The sequence below is a fragment of the Martes martes genome (assembly GCF_963455335.1).
Source record: "Martes martes genome assembly, chromosome: 1".
NCBI classification, from domain to species: domain Eukaryota; kingdom Metazoa; phylum Chordata; class Mammalia; order Carnivora; family Mustelidae; genus Martes; species Martes martes.
The window spans coordinates 111560181-111582476 of record NC_137888.1 but is presented as its reverse complement, the minus strand read 5'-3'; the positions used below and the strand labels follow the sequence as shown (position 1 = coordinate 111582476).

Here is a 22296-nt window from a genome sequence, read left to right as displayed (position 1 = left end):
AACATATACCTTAAAAAGTAGTGTTAGGAGTTAGCAGGAAGAGTTGGGACAAACGATCAGACTCTAGAATTAAGAAACTCAACTTCAAAAAGAAAAGTGGTTCAAGAAGTAGCTTAGGCCCAAGGAAACGGTACCGGTAATCAGGATGGCAGGGCCTCATCTTCACTCCTCCATTAAACTCTCATATTAGGTGATCAAAACCCAGAAAAAAAAAGCCAAGTGGAACTCTCAAAACAAAACAAAACAAAAAACACAACAAACAAAAACCCATGATTACTGCCTCACCATCAACCTATCAAGGAAAAGGATGCTAACGTGTGAAACAACTCACAGAAATTCCACAAATCCCCTAGGGTCTCCACGGGCTAAACAAATCAACCTAGAATGCTCTCAGTTTTCTTCGTATCCTGTCTGCTTAGTTTGTTTTCTGGTTTTTGTTGTTGTTGTTGTTGCTGTTGTTGTTGTTTAAGATTTTAGAGAGGAACAGAACACATGCACACAAGCAGGGGAAGGGCAGGAGAGGGAGAGACAGAGTCTCAAACAGACTCCCCACTCAATGCAGAACCAAGAGTCCACGGCTTAACTGACTAAGCGGCCCAGGTACCCTATGTCTGCCCAGTTTTTTATCACACACCAAACAAATCTTGGCTTATGGCTTCCAGTAGTCCTATCAAGCTATTTGCTGCACTGGAGACAGCTGTTTTAAAGCTAAGGATATTCATATTCAAAATCAGGAAAAGCTTGCTAACCAACAGTCTGTTTCATAATTTTAGAAGTATTAGGAAAACTGTTTCCTACTGTTCTCACAAAATAATTTAAATGTTTAAGTCAGAAAGACAGTCAAATACCTTTCAGAATTCACTCAAAAATCATTTCTTCAGGCGCCTGGGTGGCTCAGCCTGTTACGCATCCAACTCTTGGTTTTGGCTCAGGTTATGATGACAGAGTCCTGGGATCAAGTCCCAAGTAAGGCTCCCTGCTCAGTGGAGTCTGCTTCTCCCTCTCTCTCTCTCTCTCCCCACCCATACCCCCACTCATGCTCTCTCTTTCAAATAAATAAAATTAAATTAAATAAGTCATTTCTTTAAGAGGCCCTCCAAGATACCCAGACTCCTTATTCTCTTATAATACCATGCACTTTTCATCCAAAGCATTTAACATGGTAATATTTATACTATTGTTTAGATGATACATTTCATCAGAACAAAAAACAGTTCTTTCTTGTTAAATGCTGCTTACTCTAACTATGGGCAATTATTAGGACACTCAACAAATATCTGATGAATGACTAAGTAGAGATAAATATATTTCATACTCATAAGAATGCTCTAGGAACTAAATGAGATTTTTAAAATGCTTATGTTTTTCTAAGGGAAGAATGCAAATAAAATACCAGGAGTAAGATGAGTATAAAATACTACACTTTAAAAGATTTTGTAACTTGGCTGAAACTTTTCTCAGTTATAAAGTGTCTAAATTAAGTCAGATCGCCAACTTTGTATTTCCTTAGAGAGGGTAGAAAATCTTGTAATGGACAAAGAAACTGATTTTGGACCATGAATGTTACAAGCTCTCATGATAATTTGTTTTCCCTCTACTACTATTATCACTACACTGAAGTAAACTTCTAGACCTAGGATGCTCCATGATCCTTAAATCCAGCTCTTTCTGTACAGAGAAGTAAATCCACCATTCTTAAACGTGAAGGAGGAAACAGAAAACGTGAAAGAGGAAACCAAAGACTAACCAGAAAGCATATATTCTAATAGTAGTTGTACAAGATCTGTGGTAAGAGGCTTACTTTTTAACTATGAAATACAAATTTCATAAAATTCTCATTTTTATTTTGTCACCTATATTTAGATCTATATCTATACATATGATCTTTCTATAACTGACACTTAAAGACAAATGTTCCCTTCAAGTCAATAAAAGACTTCAGTTCTACCAGTCATAGGTCACTTTCACTCATTTAAAATAGCCATTTTTAATACTGGATCATTTGTTTATTCATCTTCAATATACCAAATATTTTTAAAGTAACTTACATTTCAGAAACTTGTTTTCAACTTTAATACATCTTTTTAAATAGACATTCCAGACTGGTCTATCATATCTGATGTCAAAATTATTAGTGTTTAAAGTGGCCCAAAATTTAGGAGACTACAGAAAAACCCATAAGATGTTTTAATTCAGTTGACTAAAGAAAACATAATAAACTACACTTATTTACCTATTGAGAAGACATTAATTACTTCTTATTTTATTTGGCTATTGCAGCGATGAAAATGAAGTCTGCCTTAAAAAAACCTTTGGCTGTCGGGGAGAGGGGAGTATGGAGAGGGTGGTTGGGTAATGGACATTGGGAAGAGTATGTGCAATGGTGAGTGCTGTGAAGTGTGTAAGCCTGACGATTCACAGACCTGTACCCCTGGGGCAAATAATACATTATATGTTAATAAAAAAATTTAAAAAAAAACAACTTTGGCATGTGCTTACTTAAAAGATACAAGAAGAACTAACTTTAAACAATTGATAGAATATACTACTGTTGCCCTAAGAGCCTTACAAACCTGATGCAGTTTTCTGAAGGATATTATCTTCTAAAAGTCCATGGGTTTTAAAAATAGAATACAGCTTTTTTTTTTTTTTTTTTTAAGTAGGTGGGTGTAGAGCCAACATGGGGCTTAACTCATGACCCTGAGATGAAGACCTGAGCTGAGATCAACAGTCAGATGTTTAACTCACTGAGAGACCCAGACATCCCAAAATAATTTGACCTTTTAAGGACACTAAACATATTCACTTTAAGTCAAAAAGTCTAGCAGCTTAAGTGTGGGCAATGAGTAGCAATAACAGTGTATATTTTTCAATGTGATAAAAGCCAATACATATATTAATAATTAGGACCAATATTCAAAGTTTTAAAAGAATTTTCAAAATGTGAAATTTAGTGTTAATTCTGTCTTTCTGTATATAATATTCTTTCTATTCCAATCAGGTTTTTTTTGAAAAGCCACAGGAAGCAATAAAGGACAAAAAGAACAAAAAAAGGGTGCTTCCTCAGAGACTTAAATATTGCTAACTTGAGGTAGGAGGCAGAAAGATAGCAACTACTCCTTGAACTATGACCCAAGGCTGTTTGAGAGAAGTCCAAAAGTACATCTACTATAGCCACAGCTATTTGATCTAGTTGGATTTAGAATAGTCTGCCATGTCTCAAGTAAGTGCCAAGACTTTGAGACTCATGCAGAAATGAACTTAAGCATGTGCAAATATCAAGCACACACCAGTATGACCATGAAACTCAGTAAAACTTCAAAAGCTGAGATTTTACTGGGAAATTGTTTAAGTTCATCCCTTCTTAGCTGAGGGCTGTGAATCCAAAGACAAGAACTCGTCCTAACAAAAAACACATCATTCTTTACACACCCTAGTTTCTGTAAAATTATGATCTTCCTGATTTGACTTGATCGGAAGAAAGTTTGTTTAAGAAACAAAGTTTGAGAATAATCCTGCAAGACTTGATACCACCTCACAACTGCCAATTTCTGGATCGCCTCTCCAAGGAACACTCTTCTCAGACTATCCACATCTCCTTACTCACCCCAAGGTCAAGTTCCTCACTTTCCTTTTCAGGTGGCATCTTACCGTGCTGGCCTGTCATTCTTAGAACGGTGAGGGTCATCACTCTCTTTCGACTTTGAGTGTGCCGATTTAGTTGTTTTTGGCTAAGGATAGGAAAAAAGAAAAAAAAAAAAGAGAAAAGAAAAAGAAAGGAAAAGAAAAGAAAAAGAAAAAACATACATATAGAAAACAGCAAGTGGTAAGATTGTTAGGTTTAGAAAATATCTAAATCATATCAAACTGTAGCAATTTCAACTTACTTACGTTCACATGAACAACAGTAATATATTTTTACATATTGTGACTCAGATAAAAAAAAAACTATAGTCACAAACCTATGCTGGAAGTGGTCAGTGCAGCCAGATGAGTGGGCTAACTACACATCAACATGCTCCCTGACAGCAGTGTGCCTGGTCACCCATTATTAACATAAAGCTGCACAACAGCTGACAAGAACTTCCCGAGTCTGTGGAATGTAGGTCTGTGCTCTTAAACTTATTTCTGAACATGTGACTTGAGGATGGTGATTTTCAAGCCAGAAAACTAAGGAACATTCAATTCAACCTTTCTATCAGAAGAACTATGCCAGCACCAATTACAGAATCTAGGAACTAAAGAAGTCTTGATACTTGCTAGAAGTGTGGCCTTCCCCTTTTATTGCCTGATTTGTGATTTTTAAAAATACTTACTTCTTCACAGTTGAGCTAACAAAGAATCCAAGTAACTCCTGGGCAATTATTTGTAGCTTAACTTATATAGCAGAAGCATTTGGGAGCCCTTCTACTAAAATGAAATACATTTGTTAGGAAAATCCTGTATTACTAAAAGGGTAAAAGAAAGAGAGACCTATACATAATTAATAATGCTTTCATTTGTTTTCAGACTGACAACTGAATAACTGAGCAACAGAAAACAGGAGAGCAATGCTGTTATCATGGTTTCTATGTCTTCTTTTTCCTCCTAATCGGTGCTGAAACCAGAGACCCAGGGAGGAATTTGTTCGAGAGAGAGAGGACAGTGCTAACCATCACTATGGCATGGATACACACCCGAGCTGAATCCTCTCAGGCCTAGCACAAACTCCCTCTCTGAAAAACCTTTACCTTGGGAATTCTTCCTCCCTGCAACTCTGCTGTTCTTCTACTCTGCTTCCTTCAGCCAGCTTGACCTTGTATCTGTTAGCGGTCCACATTGTCCTGTTTGCCCTCCTACATTATACAGTATTATGAGGAAACTGTATGTTTGCCCTTCCCTGTTAAGTGCAGAGCAGTGCATTGCACACAGTAACTACTGAGTAATGTCTGTGAACCTGGACCTGCAACCACCACGAACAACAATGACATTACTTTACAGCCGAAGAAACGGCAGTCACTACTCTGTCTAGTGTTTCTGACTGATGAGGGAAAGACAATAGTCCAAGCTCATGCTAGACGGTTCCTACATTCTGACCTAAGCCATGGTTGCTGGTGGTATCTGTCGGTTTGCCATGGATCAAGTTATGTCAGAGGAAAGAAAAATTACGGGTACATGATCACGGATGGACAATATAAGCACACAGAGAAAGCAGAGAGAGAAAAAGAAAAGGCCACTGGGGAAATAGGAAAGCATGAGAAAATACTACCTTCCCCTGTAAGGTAAATATTAGTGAAACTAAGGTTGCTTATGACCAGAGGCACCTGCACCTCAACTGATCTTAAAAATCAGTGGAATGAGTTTTCAATTTAGCAGTAATCTTTTCACAGTTACTTTGAAGAATTAAGTTTCTTTGTAATGAAGTCACTTTTACAAATTAGATCCATATATGCGATACAAATAATTTGTAAACCCTAAATACAGTTGCAGAACTTACCCTAAAAGTAGAGTCTCCGTTACAAAAATCAGAGAAACAATAAACAGAACTTACCTTCCAATCAGGGTCATGCTTCCTTTTGTCCAAAGATGATTTCTCCCGCTCCTTGGCCTTCTTGTAAGCTTTCTTTTCTTCAGCCATGAGAAGTCTAGCGATTTCCTAAACAAAATCCAGTCAATACCATTCATTGACTGCAGAGTTGTGGGCAAAAACTACTGGGATATTTCTAAAGAGTACTGGCCAAATGAATATGAACTCACCTCATCCTGGGCTACTTGAGCTGCTCTCATGTCCACCTGGGTAGCCTATGGTATAGAAATACACAAAATTGATTCATTTAATTAGAATCTGTGTTGTCCATTTTTAAAAATCTTCCATAAAAATAAACTGGTATTTCAAACCAGCTGTAATCAACATCCCTGAAGTTTAGTTAGTATACTTTCACCAGCCAGAGCAGGGGCTATTTTTATCAAATTCCACACCAGATTACTAAAGGATTATCAGGACTCAATGAAAGAGAGATAGGGATATGGAATTCTGTTGCTAATGTTTACTCAGTAAGTAAAACTGAACAATCTATTCCCATTGTCTTGATTTTTCCACCCATAAAAAAGGTACGAGCTTCTCAACTCATAGAGGTTCATTATGCCTATTACATAATCTCAAGAAAGCTTCAATTCAAGAAAACCTAGTGATTATCACCTAAAGTTCTATGTGAAAATTCACTCACCAAAATTTCTTCTTCTTGCAGTTTTCTGGCAATTTCAGCATCATACCATTCCTGATCTCTGTGGGCCACTCGTGAGGGAGTAGAGACAGCTTCTTTCATCCCTCTTGGCTTCATTCCTAGAAAAAACTCCGTGTAATAAGGAAACTGCATTTGTTTTCTGAAAAGATGCAAAAGTTAAAGTTCTTTAATATCTAACACTGACAACACTGCCACCACTTCAGAATTCTGTGTAGGGTGCAGGTGAAATAATTTTTTTCCCCTAGGCACAGAAGTGGCAATGCAGATTATCCACACATTGAAACAAAGTTACCCACGCAAAACCACCAGGCAAAACTCCCTTTCACATAGTTTCTTCAACAGCAGAAAATCGCACAATGAACTGTAAGTGAGGCTTTTGCAAAAATAGCAAGTGAAAAAAAGGTGAAGTCACTGAAATTAAAAAAAAAATAGAGTAAGGAGAGTTAGAGAGTCGGGAGTTTTAAAGAGGCTGAGGAGTCAAGACTGGAGGAAATGAGGGTCTTCCTTCTATTTAACTCAGCCTTGCATACTTTACTTCAGGGGGAACAGAAACAGTTTCACCAGGGAGCTATGTGACAGTACCTGTGAGCCCACAAGTGGCTCTACCATAGTTTCCGCTCTGATGGTCAACAAAGCCACTTGCTTTAGATCCTTCCTGTAGCTTTGATTAGTTCAATGTTGTTGCTAAATTTTAGGGAAGATATAACATAAGGGAAATACCAGAGAACATAATGAATGACTTCGATTTCTATTCCTCTGAGGGAAAAGGAACATGGGGGACTGATGGGGAATTTTGGCATTTTACTTTGAAATGTTATAAACAACATATAATCCTTTTATAACTTTTAATCAAGTGGTAACTGCTAATGTTTATTTCAAAATTGCAGATATTTCCCTCTTTGTATCTTGTATTAATTACAATTATTCAAGGATTCTAACTTAAGTAGCTTGGATGAGATCTGGCCATCGGCAGTTTGGTTGTTTTAATCCTAATAGTTGATGCTTGCTTGAAAATGACATTGAAACTATTAGTTTAGTATATTATACTATATATATATATATATATATATATATAGTATACTATATATTTATACTATATATATAGTATACTATATATATAGTATAAATATATAGTATACTATATATATATATATATATATATATATATGTATGTATACTATACCATACATTAAAATAAATTTTATCAAAATGCCTCACTGCACTTGACAAAAAGTAATGGAAAAAAATACAATTAAATTCTGGGCACATGAAGAAATTTAAATTATCTGGAGAAGTCTCTCTTTGTAGAGCTTTACACCTAGCTTTGTGGTAAATCCACAAGCCATGTATTCATCTGTCTTGTCCACAAATACAGACTATTAAACCTGGATTTCTTAACTTCAGGCCTATTAGCACCTGTTCATTCAGAATACAGAATTCACTTCAACTTCTCATCATCTCTAGAGCTACTGAATCTTATATTGCTGGGCTAGGCTGGGCTGGGCTGCCTTTAAACCAGATTTCTGAGTGGTTTGGGACAGTCAGGAAACAGAGATATTCCCAAGAGTGAACCATATTTAAATGAAATATAAACCTCCCTGAGTTATCATTAGTTTGGTCATAACTGGAAAACAGTATTTCAGGGAAAATAAATGAAATTAGATAGGGAGCTGGAATTGGACAAAGTTAGTGGAAAAGAGGTTGTGATACTATTCTCCTATCTATAGGAAACTGATACTTCTCTAAGCAGCTGAGTCTCACAGCAAAGATTACAGTTAGGCCTTGTTCCTTCCATTTTGCCACCAGTGAAAGAAACAACGGAGTGGGATGTGTTCAGATTTTAACACACTAAACCCTCTCCACTCTTACTCTACACCACAGAATTCACTAAGAAAACATTTTGTCTTAATATCTTTCAAAGATACTTAGAAGACATTCAAGTGAAATAGTCAAATGAACAAACTTAATCGGTTTGACAGGGTAGTAAGACTGTCACTTCCAGGCAGTTTAAAAGAAAATGATACACAGGTCAATGGAACAGAATAGAGAGCCCAGAAATAAATCCATGCATATATGTTCGATTAATCTATGACAAGGACGCCAAGAATATACAATGGGGAAGATACAGTCTCTTCAGTAAGTGGTGTAGGTAAAACTGGACAGCTACATGCAAAAGAATGAAACTGGACTTATACTATAAAAAAATAACTCAAGTGGGGGTAGCTGGGTGGCTCAATGGGTTAAAGCCTCTGCCTTTGGCTTGGGTCATGATCCCAGGGTCTTAGGATCGAGCCCCACACCAGGCTCTCTGCTCAGCCGGGAGACTGCTTCCTCTCTCTCTCTCTGCCTGCCTCTCTACCTACTTGTGATCTCTCTCTGCCAAATAAATAAATAAAATCTTAAAAAAAATAAATAACTCAAGTGGATTACAGACCTGAACATAAGACCTGAAACCACAAAACTCTAAAAAGAAAACATAAGCTCTTAGAAATGATTTTTTTTTTTTTTTTGACACCAAAAGTAAAAGCAACAAGACCAAAACTAAACAACTGGTACTACATCAAACTGAAATGCTTCTACACAGCAAAGGAAACCATTAACAAAATGAAAAGATAACCTATGGAACGGGAGAAAATATTTACAAATTTGGTAAGAAATTACTATCCAAAATCTATGAAGAACTCAACCAACTCAATAGCAAAAAAACAATCTGCCTTAAAAATGGGCAGACATTCTGAATAAATATTTTTCCAAAGACATATAGATGGCCAACAGGTACATGAAAAGGTGCTCCACATCATTAATCATTAGGGAAATGCAAATCAAAACCACAATGAAATTTCACTTCGCACCTGTTAGAATGGCTGTTAATCAAAAAGACAAGAAATAATGAGTGTTGGTGAGGATGTGGAGAAAAGGGAACACTTTGTGCACTGTTGGTGAGAATGTAAACTGGAACAGCCACTATGGAAAACAGTATGGAGCTTCCTCAAAATATTAAAAATAGGACTACCATGTGATCCAGTAAATTCCATTTTGGGATATTTTTCTGAAAGAAACAAAAACACTAACTCAAAAAGATATATGTACCCCCATGTTCACTATAGCATTATTTACAAGAGCTAAGAATGGGAACAACCTAAGGGTCCATCAACATATGAACAGATAAAGAAAACATGGTATATATACAATGGAATATTATTCAGTTATAAGAAAGAACATCTAGCCATTTGCAACAACATGGAAGGACCCTGACAGCATTATGCTAAGTGAACTAAGTCAGCCAGAAAGAAACAAATACTTTATGACCTCACTTTATAGAGAATCATAAAAAAAAATAAAATAAAAAAAGAAAAGCACTCATAGATACATAGAACAGACTGGGAGTTGCCAGAGGCAGAGGGTAAGGAATGGGCAAAATGGCTGAAGGGGGTCAAAAGGTACAAACTTCCAGTTATAAAATAAGTAACTACGGTTTAACTATTGTTAATAATACTGTACTGCATATTTGAAAGGTGTTAGAGAATACCTGTGTTTTTTTTTTTAGAGAGTACATCTTAAAAGTTCTCATCACAAGAAAAAAATTTGTGCCGCTATATGGTGATGAATATTAACCAAATTTATCCACATTTTACAATATACACAAATATCAAATCATTTCACTGTACACCTGAAACTAATATAGTTGTTAATTATACCTCAATATAAATGAATGCATGAATGAATGAACAGAATAGTTAATAAGCATTTGAGGTAATATCTCTCTAAGTCTCAAATATCTAGTGGAGAAACAGTTTATTTGAACTATTGATATGTCATTGGAATTTACATGTCTCATAAGCAAAAAATCTCAATATTAGATTTCTGGCAGGACTGGTGACTACATGCAGTATGCTTGGTATCAGAAGTAAAAAGAGCTTTTTTAAGTATTTAAGACGAACTTCAGATACTACATTGGAAGTCTATAAATTTCATTATAGAAAACGGAGATGTTTTAAAAATGTTAAAAGCACAGTTAATTGAAGGAAATTAACAGAATGGCTACTCTTATCTCAGTAGCCTTAACAATCCAAAAACTAGCTTCCAAAAGATCAGGTGAGGGCTGCCTGGGTGACTCAGTCAGTTAAGTAGCTGCCTTCAGGCTCAGGTCATGATCCCAGGGTCCTGGGATCAAGCCCCGAGTTGAGCTCCTTGCTCAGTGGAGAGTTGGCTTCTCCCTCTGTCCCCCCACCCTGCTCTCTTTTACTCTCAAATAAATAAATAAATAAACTCCTTAAAAAAAAAAAAAAAAGATCAGGTGAGCCATACTTAATGGCGGCACATTCTTTTATTTTTTCTTTGACAGAGAGAGAGAGAGGGAGGAGGGTAGAGAGAATTCTGAGCAGGCTCCATACTCAGTGCAGAGCCCGAAAGGAGACTCAATCTCATGATCCTAAGATCATGACCGCAGTCAAAATCAAGAGTTGGACACTTAACTGACTGAGCCACCCAAGTGCCCCTGCACGTTCAATTCTTAATCTAATTCTTGCTTGTCTTTTGTTCATCATTCTCCAGTTTAGGACACAAGAAACTCCCTGAACAAACACAAATAAAGCTTACCTTCAAATTCTCACACAATAAGCTAAAATTATTAGAAGTACTAATACTGAAGACACACTTATCCCAAATTTGGGATAAGGTAAGATGCGGACTGATAGATTCTTGAATATCATGCAAGAATATTTTTTAATAAGCCAGTCTGAAGCTTAGGGAATGTCAGAGCAGAAAGATATAAATGTCTTATGGTCCTGAGAGGCTGGAAGTTAACCAGCAGGAAGTAATAAGCTGTTATAACTTAAAAGCTCATTAGAGAACTTACCCTCAAAGGAGATAGGGTTTTAAAGTCCTTTAGAAAGTTAACTAATCTTATATTTAATTTAGCAATTGTATTTTGCATTCCTTTTTCAACTGACTATGCAAATTCTGTTAGAACTAACTCTTTGTCATCCTGGTAGTTTCTTCATTACTAACTTAAATAAAACTTTGGCCTATGCTAATAACTTTAAGAACTGTGCTTTTAAAAAACAAGAATAGACACCATTATTTAATAATTGCATTTTAATGTAATCTTCTATTCTAGGGGGTCACAAAATCAAACACCTCAAGTCTCTAGGAAGGTAAAATTTGTAAAGTTGAGTATAGAATGACAGATCAGCAGCTACACTGTAGCCATTTTAGTACCTGCCTAGCCACATTGTTTTTTAAACCACTGAGGGGTGAAGGGGGTGTGGTAGCAGGGAAGAGGGAGTTTACCCACAATTCCAGTAGGAGGGTTGTGAATCAGTGTTTCATTTCATATTAGTTTTACCTTTCTTAAGCCTGTTTAAGAAAGCCTCAAGTATAACGAAAAGCCATAAAGATTAACTGGCTCTCAAAGCATACTTAAGAAGCAGAATCACAGAATCAGAAATGTAGAGATAGGAGCAATCCTTCACCATGTTATGACTCCAACATACCTTTCCACATTTGGATATAGATAGTGTAACTTATTATAGAGAGATCATATCACTGCCCCCTCTACTCCCACATAGCTCTTTGTTCAAAGTATATCTAATTTGTAATTGTTTACATTTATTCTACTTTCTAGCTTGACTTATATACCTCTGGGGCTCAGATCCAAACATATATCCCAAAACATAAAGCCTAAGGCAGAATATTTTCAGCAGATACTCAATGTGGTTGCTGAACTGAAGTTTCATTTTCTTTATGACCAAGTCTTTTAATAGCTTAAATGACTAACATCATAGGAAGAGACAACATGATAGAAGAAACCTACCAAGTCAACCTGAATCTGCAACCTAGAAACCAGTTCCAGACCCAGAAAAAGTAGTTGGCTGGGCAGTGAGAAGGAAGAAAATAAGAACAGATGCCTCCATGGAACTCCCCAGTAACCCTCGTGTCTCTGTAAAACTTCAGGAAGAGTAAAATGGAATGAGGGAGATGAGTATGGCCTAATTATGACTGGTAGTGGTACAGCCACAAGGAAAACATCACCACAGCAGTTTCCAGACAAGAACAGAGAAAACCATTACTGTGTCAATAAAGGATGTCAGAGCCTCAAAGATGCCAGAAAATTTGGGGCTCAAGTCTAACATTCACCTATTTTCAAACAAGCCCCAAGAATAGAACATACCCGATACTGACATTTCAGAACACCAACTGCAGCCTTAGAGTCGAAGATGGTTACAGCTTAGAAAGAAACTTAAGGCAATGGTCTTCGAACTTTAAGTACAGGTCAAAAACAAATCCACATCACCAGGAGAAACTACAGAAATGATCATATGAGATCCAGAAAGCTGCCTCTTTAGGAAACAGTCCAGCTGATTCTGACAAAAATAGCCCAAGGCCCACAATTAGAAATATGTTGTTATAACAGACTGCCTATTCAATCTCTCACTTTACAAATGGGAAAGATGAGACCAAGAGAAGCTGGTACTTCCAGCCTCACTGGTTTTCTAGTTCGGCAAATACTATGAAGACAGTGTCAATACCTCTTACCTACAAACAGAAATTCAGGAGCTTTGATCTGGTATCTGATCTCTAGTATACGGTCTTGGCAAATGAAGAACTGTATCCGGGACGGGCACCTCCACTGCAATCTGGGGCTAAAAGACCTTTGTAAGAAACTGGTGTATTTTCTTAGATAGCAGTAGGAGAAAGGTACGAATATTTTTCCTCTTACTATAAACTTGATTTTAAGTAGATACCTTTTATAATATTTGGCTCCAGGATTTATTTTAAAGCCATGAGTATAAACTAAAGAGAAAGAATAGGCTGCTTAAGATGCTTATTAAATACATTCGCTTGTATACATATACATGATACCAGGACTTTCAAGGTGACTGTCCTTTATTACCTGTGTCACGGAGCTGGAGCTGTTCCTCACTCTCTGAGAAGGGAGGAGTCCTGGGCCTGTGTTTCCTTTGTCTGTGCTCACCTTTCCCATGGTCCCTCCCATATACAGCTTCCTTGTAATGAAGCCCTGCTTTCTGTGAAGACTTGGGTGAAAGTTGGTCTTGGTGTCTGGACTGCTTCTCCCAATTCCAAGTTCGATGGATACTGTTAGCCTCCCCATCATCAAATCCAGTACTCAGAAACACCTCACCACTGATCTTGGGAAGTGGAGGTCTCCGAAGTCTCTCATGATCAGACCGTTTCCTTTCACGCTGCTCAGTGTCAATTTGGGAACCGGCCCTCACTTTGCCCAAGCTATAGGTTGACAGACATTTCCCTGATGAACAATGATCTTCGAGTTCTTCCAACTTCTCCACTGGATGTTTGGGTTTCTTGTTCCTTTGTTTCACAGTGTTTCCATCACTTTGGAGTCTACATGACCTTGAGACTCCAGAACCCATTTCCCTTGCCCTCCTTGACTGTGGCTGGTCTGAGTGGAAGTGGAGGGATGTGAAAAATAGAAATGCAGGTTAACTTAATGAGAGTATGAACTCACTATGCAGGAAAGACAGGGCCCAAGTTTAATGTATTTTAAAATGGAGAAGACTACTTTTTCAACTTAACTGAAAATAGGGGACAGGCATTTATTGGAATGGTCCATGTATACATGAAGGATTCTGGGTATTCAGTCAAAAACGTAAAAGACTAAAATAAAATTATGTGAAATAAATCTGAAAGAAGAGCTTGATTATGATTAGGGAGTTAGTATAGTACTTTGATATTTGCCAGTAACAAAAACCACAGCCATTAAATGTTAAATTCTACTTACAAAACCAATTTGAAACTACTATGGGGAGAAAATAGGGATTGAGAGAGTCTTATAAAACAGAAAACAACTAAGCCTGGTGATAACTAAGCATTCCAGAAGAGACTTTCAAATATTCTTATTGGAAATGACAATAAATCTCTATCAGAATGTTGCTAGTTTCCATTTCATTTGGAGAAATGACCCAGATTTTAGTATTTCCCTACTCTCTCCCAGCCATGCAGTTCAATGTGGAAGAGGATGGAATAGACAATTTTAAGTGAGTAAATGACCCTGTTATTTTTAGACAACTCTGCTCCCAAACTTCCTTAACTTTGCCAAAGGAAAAAATTAAAAAGGGATGCCATAACAGAATACAGGAAAAGGAGTCACTTCCATCCCTGTATTCATTTCAAAAAATGAGTCAATACTGTATTCTTTGTTTAAAAATACAGTGTGTGCTAACTATATAAGTCCCTAAATGTAACACAAAATAGCACATAGAGGGGAGCTTTTGTTAGATCTCACCGAGGCAGGAGCATACTATGAAAATGAAGGAAAGATATTACTGTGCACTTTGCAAGGCATATTTAATGTTTTCTAAGACTCAATACATTCTGGAATAAAAAGACATCCTAATTCCACAGAAAACTGCTAAATTAGCTAAGATACCTTTCCTGTTGAAATTACCTACTTGCTGAATTGCATTTGAAATAGCTACCCCAATTTGATGGGACATAGAGGAAATAATGAACTATATATTTTCTTAATTTTTAGGGGTTTTGTTTCTTTTTTTTTAAGTTTGTTATTGCTAATCAAATAAAGGAACAGAGGAAGGGGAGATGGCACGCTAAATGTATCATTGATGCCATAAGGGTTCTCAAAACCTTAATCATTTCCTCTTGAGTCTTCCAGAAGAAAAGAAAATCTGCTTCAAAGATGACATCTAAATTAAGAGCTGTCTTCCAAAAAGTTTACAAAATTATCTACAGAACTACTGATTAAACTTATTTTTTACATAAAAGTGAAAGAGAACAATTATTCTCTATGATAGAGGCATCTATTCTTTTACCAAACTATTATTTTAAGTATATCTTGACAATTGAGAAAGAATCAATTGACTACTGCTGTGAATTATTAATATAATATTGACTCGCTACTTAAATGATGACCACATCCAGGGAACAATGGTTTAGTGTTAATACCAGTGTTCCCACAGAGAGCTGCATGAATGAAGTCTGCCTTCCAGCCCCCCAAAACAAGAAGGGCTTTGTTTCTGACATGGATATGTGAGACTATGATTGTTTTGTTGTTGTTTTTAACTCTTTCTAAAAAGTTAACTAATATTAGTACTTCTACTTTAGGTAAGTGTGCTCCAAGAATTAGAACAGAGCTGTCACTATATTTTCATAGAGTTGACAGGAAAAAATATATGCTGTCTAGTTCACTTGTGATAACTTTAAACCTCGGAAAGAAAAAAGACTGAGGTGGGGGAATCTGCTTGAATCCTTTGAAACCCTATCCAGGTTAAGGACTGAGACTTGTATATTTCTTGAGACTAGGTTATTTGGCAAATATAATTAACTTACTTATAGCCAATGCATATACATTTATATGCATACATACACATATATATATATATACATTTGTGTGCTTCCATGTTTGTCTTTCAAAATAAGATGATTTTTGTATAGATATGCAAGATATTGTTATATACACATAATACTGATATATGCATAAACAATAGTACTTAAGAGTTTAAGTCCTCACCAAAATTACATTATTTGATCTTCTCAAAATCCACGTGAAGGATTTATTTTTAAAATCTCCATTTTATCATTGAGAAAAAGGCTTACTGTGATTATAGTAGATAACTTCCCAACACTACAATTGTTCTACGGAAGGGATGGAACTTGAACTAAGGTCTTGTGACTCCAAAAGCCTGATTTAAAAAAATGATCCATATGCCTATGATACAGGTATGGCTTTGAAAGAAAAACATGGATTCACAAATGAACAAGACATAGCATCTCCGCTGATATAAATCTGACATACATTTTAGATCATTTCAAATTTGCAGAAAATCTACAAATGATCATTTTTAAGATTTAAGCTTAAGAAAATAAAAGCTAAAAAGAAAACCACTTCTGTAATGTCTACTTTAATTATTATGTAATTGAGGTAAAAATCATAGTATACATAAAGATAGAGAAGTACGATTAAATAATATCCCTATGTGTTGGGAAAAGACCACTGCAAAGGGACAAGGATTACACTTTACACTTTGTGCATATGAGCTGAATTATAATGTGGTTTCTATGGAACTCAACTTGGTCCAACTCAAAGGCAAATGAATGAGGATCACACATGTTCAGCAAACTATAAACTTGCAGCAACAACACAATTGAAGAGGAATTCTAATATTTATATGCATATGCTCAGGAGGTCACAACTTCACGATTTTTTTTTTTTTAACTTTAAGAAAAACCACTGAATTCTTAACATAGTCTTCTGCCCTAGAGGATGACAGCACTCTGGTTAAATCAACCAGATTTGAGTCCCAACTGAAATTAGTCAAAGATTTTAACAGAGGAAGGCCAAAATCAATACTTTTAGTATACTTAGTTACTTGCCATCCTAATGTTTTTATAGACTTAATAGTTTTAAATGGTTGTTTTTATTTGCAGTGAACATGATTGCAGAGCAGAAATAAAAAACAAATGAAAAATGCCATAGCACATCCCTAAGCTTTTAATTAAAGCTGAAGAATAAATTCTTTACCTTCTGGTCTCTAGCTACAGAAATATATGGCAATATATTTTTTTTCTTCTTAAATGATGTACAACATGATTTCATTAAAAAAACCAGCATAAGGAAAATGACTATCAAAAAAGAGCTGAGCATTTTACATATGGAAGAGGAGCACAAACAATAAATAATCAACCTGCTTATTAACTGCAGTAGAGCCAAGCTCTACTGATAATAAATTTAGAGCATGACTGGGTAAGATTGTACTCAACTATAATAATCCTAGCATCTACATATGCATTCCTTTCATTCTACCCATTAAAGACAAATAAATACCTGCTTCTCCTTTCTAATGAAATTATAGAGAAGTATTGATAATTAGCTCACAAGGGCGTTGGGGATCACTGACTTTAGTATCTTTACTCTCTAGGAGATGCTTTAGGTTTTACTTACTCGTTAACCTAAGTCTGGTCTCCAAGCTGAACTACAAAAAATACTGATACTAGAATTATAAGAAATGTCTTTCCTTTGACAGATCTTTAAAGAAGATGGAACAATACTTGCAAATACTCGTTTCCCAACACACTTTTAAGATAAAGAATCACCGGCACCACAATTACCACCACAATTCCATTGCCACCACTACACTGCAAAAGCAGGCACTAGAGAAGAGAAATTCAGAAGGGACTTCTCGTTCTCAGGAATTTTTCTATACGGCAGTCAAACAGCAAGGAAGCATCAAGGACAAATAATGAACACAGTATCTTGGAATTTAATTTTGTCATCAGCACACATACTCATTAGCCTATGTTTGAATAGGCAAGAGGCACAGAAAGAAGCTTTGTTACCCAACTGGTGTATGACGTACCATCTTTATTATCCGTGGCACTCTGCTGCTTCGGACGTTCTGCCCACACTCCTTGAAAAAGGCCAAGCCCAGAGACTCACCCCATTTTCTACACCCCAGTTTATGTGCTTAGAATGTAGTACGGCATTCCAAATGGCTACAGCACAACAGAATGCATGTCAAATCTTACAAAACCACAGTTGTTTTAACACCCATAAAAATAGCTCTGATCATTCAACTAAGGAACAGTTGAATTCATTAGATTCAGAGAGGATCTGGCCACAAATCCACACAGCCCCTGAGGTCACTTTACAGACAAATTTAAAGGGGCATCTTATGGTTGAGTCTAAGGACAGCGTAAATCATATTATTACCTCCATTTTCGTAATAGTAACTATCTCCATAAACACTGGGTCCAGAGGATTCTGGAAAGTGTTTCTTCCGCTTTTTCTCTTCCTGTAACTCCTTTTCTTGCAAAAGGCGAGCTATGTCCTGCAAGTACAGAGAGAATGCTAATCAATATTACGAGAGAATGAACAAACCTTTTACAGTGGAACAGATTCCACCCAGTAGCCCTACAAGTCAGTGGTTTGATATTCCATTGCCAAGCTTTTGTGGGCTCTGTCCATAGCTTTCCAGACTTTCAGGTATTAAGCTCATGCGATTCAAATGCCATCCATAATAGCTCACAGGAGTGGTGCATGATCCAGATGAACAAGAAAGACTTTTTTCTTTTTTTTTCTAACTAAATTTAAATCTAATTCAATCTGGAGACATACAAACCTAGTTTTCCTAAAGCTGGTTATACAATTTAATTTTTAAAATACTTATTTGTGGGCCCTTTTTCCAAGCTGATGATTCAGTAAGTCTGGATGGAGAAGAGTATAGTAATCTATGAAACTTTATAAATTGTATGTATAATTTAATTTTAAAATTTTATAAAAGGATTCTTCAGTTGATTCTGATTTAGCTTTGCATTAGAGTACTACTGTCGTAACTGCAGAAGAGAAAATGGTATTCTTTCTGTCTCCCCCTTGCTTCATCTCCAGGCAAGTTTTTAGCGGTTACTGAGTGATAAATAACATTCTGACCCTGCCCCTAAAAGATTATCATCATCATCTGAAAACAAAGGTATGTGTAAATAATTATAATACAATTCAATCATAAATGCCTCAATAAGAGGGTAAAAATATCAATGTGAATATAAAAGAGGCAAGTCTTATTTCTGCTTAAGTTAATTAGTGCATGTCTTTGTATTTGCGTTACGTTTTGAATAAAGAACTGGATTCCAATAGGCAAAGTAAGGAGGGAGAACAACCTCAGAAAAAATATGAATGTTGTAGTGGGAACAACCAACAGTCCATTTAGAACACAGGAGGTGGGGTGTTAAAGAGAAAGGTAAGGTTAGAAAAACAGTCTGAGACTGGATCACAGGGCTCCTTACACACAATCTCAGTGTGTGTGGACTCTGGAGTCCACACTGTACGGGATGAAGGCTTACTAAACGTTTGAGCTAGAAAGTGACAGTGTTCTGAATCTGAAGCTTATTTCTATGAAAGACCCACAAAACAGCACATAAACTTTGTCCCATGTACACTTTTTTGGAAAGAAGGTCCCTAGGGGTTGCCAGATACTTATAGACCAAATATGCAACAGCATTCACTTGTGAAAAATAACAATCCCAAGTAGTTTGAGGTGCCTACTTTATAATAGGGAATATAAGAAGTGCTTAGATGTTGATATAAATTTTGAACCAAGAATTCATTACTACTCTGCCTTTTGCAATTTTCTAAATAAGTCAAAATGAAGAATATACTAAGACTGGAAGGCAAACTTCAAAAAAGTTCACCTGAATAAAAGAATTACTTTCAGGTCAGTGTAGAACATTATGGATGTGGCAGCTAGGTAAATCAGCAATGATTATCCGCATACTCAGCTTTTAATGTTCATCAAAATGGCCTTACAAATCTGACCTTATGTTAAATGAATACCTAAATTCAAATTCATGAATATACTAATTAACATACTATCTTTAATGGATTTCTATGCTGGAAGCGTCTCATAGATTTTGTGCAAGATATACATACCTTTCTACCAATCAACTACTTGATTGTCTCTCTCTCTATACATATGGTTATGTATATACAAACACATACATACATATCTATAGATATGTATACATATTTATATCTACATAGTCTATATATACATATAGATATCTATTTATACACACATTACACACATTACCAGTCAATCTTAAAGTCAAATGTCTTGCTTGATTCCCTAATGCATCATTTTAATAATCTGTTACCAGATATAGTCCCTGTGCCAGGTTCATTGTATTTGGTGTCTTATAAAGTAATGTATCAATCAGTGCGAGAGAGAGAAGTAGGACAGATATCTTGCTCTCCCAAAGCTAGTATTATTATGGTAGAGTTTCCCAAATCTCTATACTTATTGCAAAATAGGAAGAAAATGCAAAATTTCCCTGAGTTATCACGTTTACTAAGCACCTAACACTATAAATGGTTTGCTTTACAGGAAACAAGAAATTTCCCTTGCTGTAACGGAGTAAAAATATAAGGGAAAATTACCAGGTCCAACTGCCAGCAGAAATGATTAAGTTAAACTATGCTTTAGAGACCTTATACTTGCCTTTGCGCTATTGAATTTTGTCCTAATGGATACACAGTAATAAGCCATGTTCTCAGTGTGAAGAGCCAGGAAAGAAATGAGGATGATGCCGCTTCTTGCCTTGTATTATCTAATCAAAGAAAGTGCTTTTCATCAAGGAAAATGACAGTTATGGGCCTTAGCACCCAAACCTGTTGTTCTTCTAAGCTCTCAGCTCTTTTTTGAGTAAGCTTTGACTGGGTGAGAGGAAAGGCTGCCCATGCTTGCCGAGGGACAGGATCAGGGCCCCACTGACAAGTGACTGCTGTGTGAAGAGCTGCAGCTTCGCCCACGTGTGTGTCCCTCCCCACTTTCCAGCATTACTGTGCCCTGCCTTCAGGGAGGTGATTTCAGGAGAAAGAACTTCCCCTGAAACAAACTGAAGATGACAATTAGTCACAATGCTGTGTGCAGCTTAGTCACCCGTGACATAAACAACCTCCTTGGTCCTCCTCAGCTTCCTTCCTGTTAAAGGTTGGTCTAGAAGAGCATTTCCAAAGCTCTGTTTCTGAGAACACCAGTCTCTAAAGGTTCTCCAGAAAACACAAGGCACTGAGTAGAAAGCATATATTACATCTGACTCTTTAAAATGCACTTTCACCTACTTTAAAACTTTGGTAAAAGAAGCCTGTTATCTTCCTATAACCTAAATATACTCAAACTTATTTTGAGAAAGAAGCCTTTAACATAAAAAGCATAAATCTTATGGATTTACTGTTTCACAAAATATAACTTGATAAAACAAACCTAAAAGAACTTATAAGCCCTTCTGAAGTCAGTTTCAATTATTTTTTAATTAATCATATTAGGGGCGCCTGGGTGGCTCAGTGAGTTGAGCCTCTGCCTTCGGCTCAGGTCATGATCCCAGGGTCCTGGGATCGAGCCCTGCATTGGGCTCTCTGCTCAGCGGGGAGCCTGCTTCTCCCTTCCTATCTGCCTGCCTCTCTGCCTACTTGTGATTTCTCTCTCTGTCAAATAAATAAATAAATAAATAATCATATTAATCAGGTAGGCTTAATTTGCACTAATGTATCAAAAAAAAAAAACACTCCATAATTAGAAGATTTCCTGGTAAATACATTTACTGGAATGAAAATTCACCATTGTATCTAAATCTTGAAAATGTGAAACTGTGAGTATAAGACAAAACACAATTAAGGATCTCTAGATACTAAGAAAAAAGTCATTTTAATAAAAGCATAGTTTTTTTTTATAACAAAATTCACATTTTATTTAAGTTGAAATAAGCTATACAAAATAGATTTTCCTCACCAAAAATAACAGCAATATTTTTTGTATTATTCCTAGATAAACCACAAAACACTTATTTTTGTAGGTTTTCCAAGTTTTGTTTATAAATCAAGACAAGGCAGTGGATATAGTCATGGAAAAAGACAGAGGAAAACAGAAAAATCAGTTGTCAGTATGCATGGCCTCTGATTCTGCCTTAACCATGAACAGAGGTGTTCAACATATACCTACTAAAAAGCTCATGAAGACTAAAAACACAGTTTTACTGACTGCCTTCAATGGGCTAAATATTCTCCTACAGACCTGTAGAAAAACAGCATATACGGCCAATATTCTCAAAGTTCTTACCTATTAAGTTTTAGAAGCAAAATTATTAGCATAATTTAAGACATGCAAAGGTGAGTGCCCTAAGAGAAGCATTATCACAAACAAGGCACAGTGGAGCCCAGAGGAGCATAACACATCTTTCCCAAATAGATGACAAATTACTAAATCACTGGGGCACTTGGGTGGCTCAGTGAGTTAAGTGTTCAACTCTTGATTTTGGCTCATGTAATGATCTCCAGGTCCTGAGATTGAGCCCTGCAGGCTCCACGCTCAGTGGGGAGTCTGCTTGGGGTTCTCCTTCTCCCTTCCTTCTGCCCCTCCCCCCTGTTCGTATTCTGTCTCTCTCTCTCAAATAAATATGTATATTTTCTTAAATTACTAAACTAGTAAGGATTCCTTAGGCTATTTTTTCGGTTTATATGACTTTATATTGGCGTCACTTCTCCCTGAAAGCTTCCACTTCCATTCCTCAATGGTAGTGGGTTTCA

General features: G+C 36.4%; 1 protein-coding gene across 2 annotated transcripts in view; it reads right to left on the bottom strand.

Annotated features, from left to right (window-relative positions):
• CCDC50 (coiled-coil domain containing 50) overlaps window positions 1–22296 on the bottom strand; it is a 64363-nt gene that overhangs the window by 3688 nt on the left and 38379 nt on the right. Inside the window, exons 5-10 of one of the 2 annotated variants that reach the window (XM_080812788.1) lie at window positions 17932–18049; window positions 13120–13647; window positions 6207–6322; window positions 5737–5781; window positions 5531–5635; window positions 3652–3731 (exon numbers count right to left, since the gene is read on the bottom strand). In XM_080812788.1, the coding sequence (XP_080668914.1) occupies window positions 3652–3731; window positions 5531–5635; window positions 5737–5781; window positions 6207–6322; window positions 13120–13647; window positions 17932–18049 (992 nt within the window). The remainder of the gene's footprint in view (window positions 1–3651; window positions 3732–5530; window positions 5636–5736; window positions 5782–6206; window positions 6323–13119; window positions 13648–17931; window positions 18050–22296) is intronic. The other variant, XM_080812787.1, reaches the window with a different exon arrangement.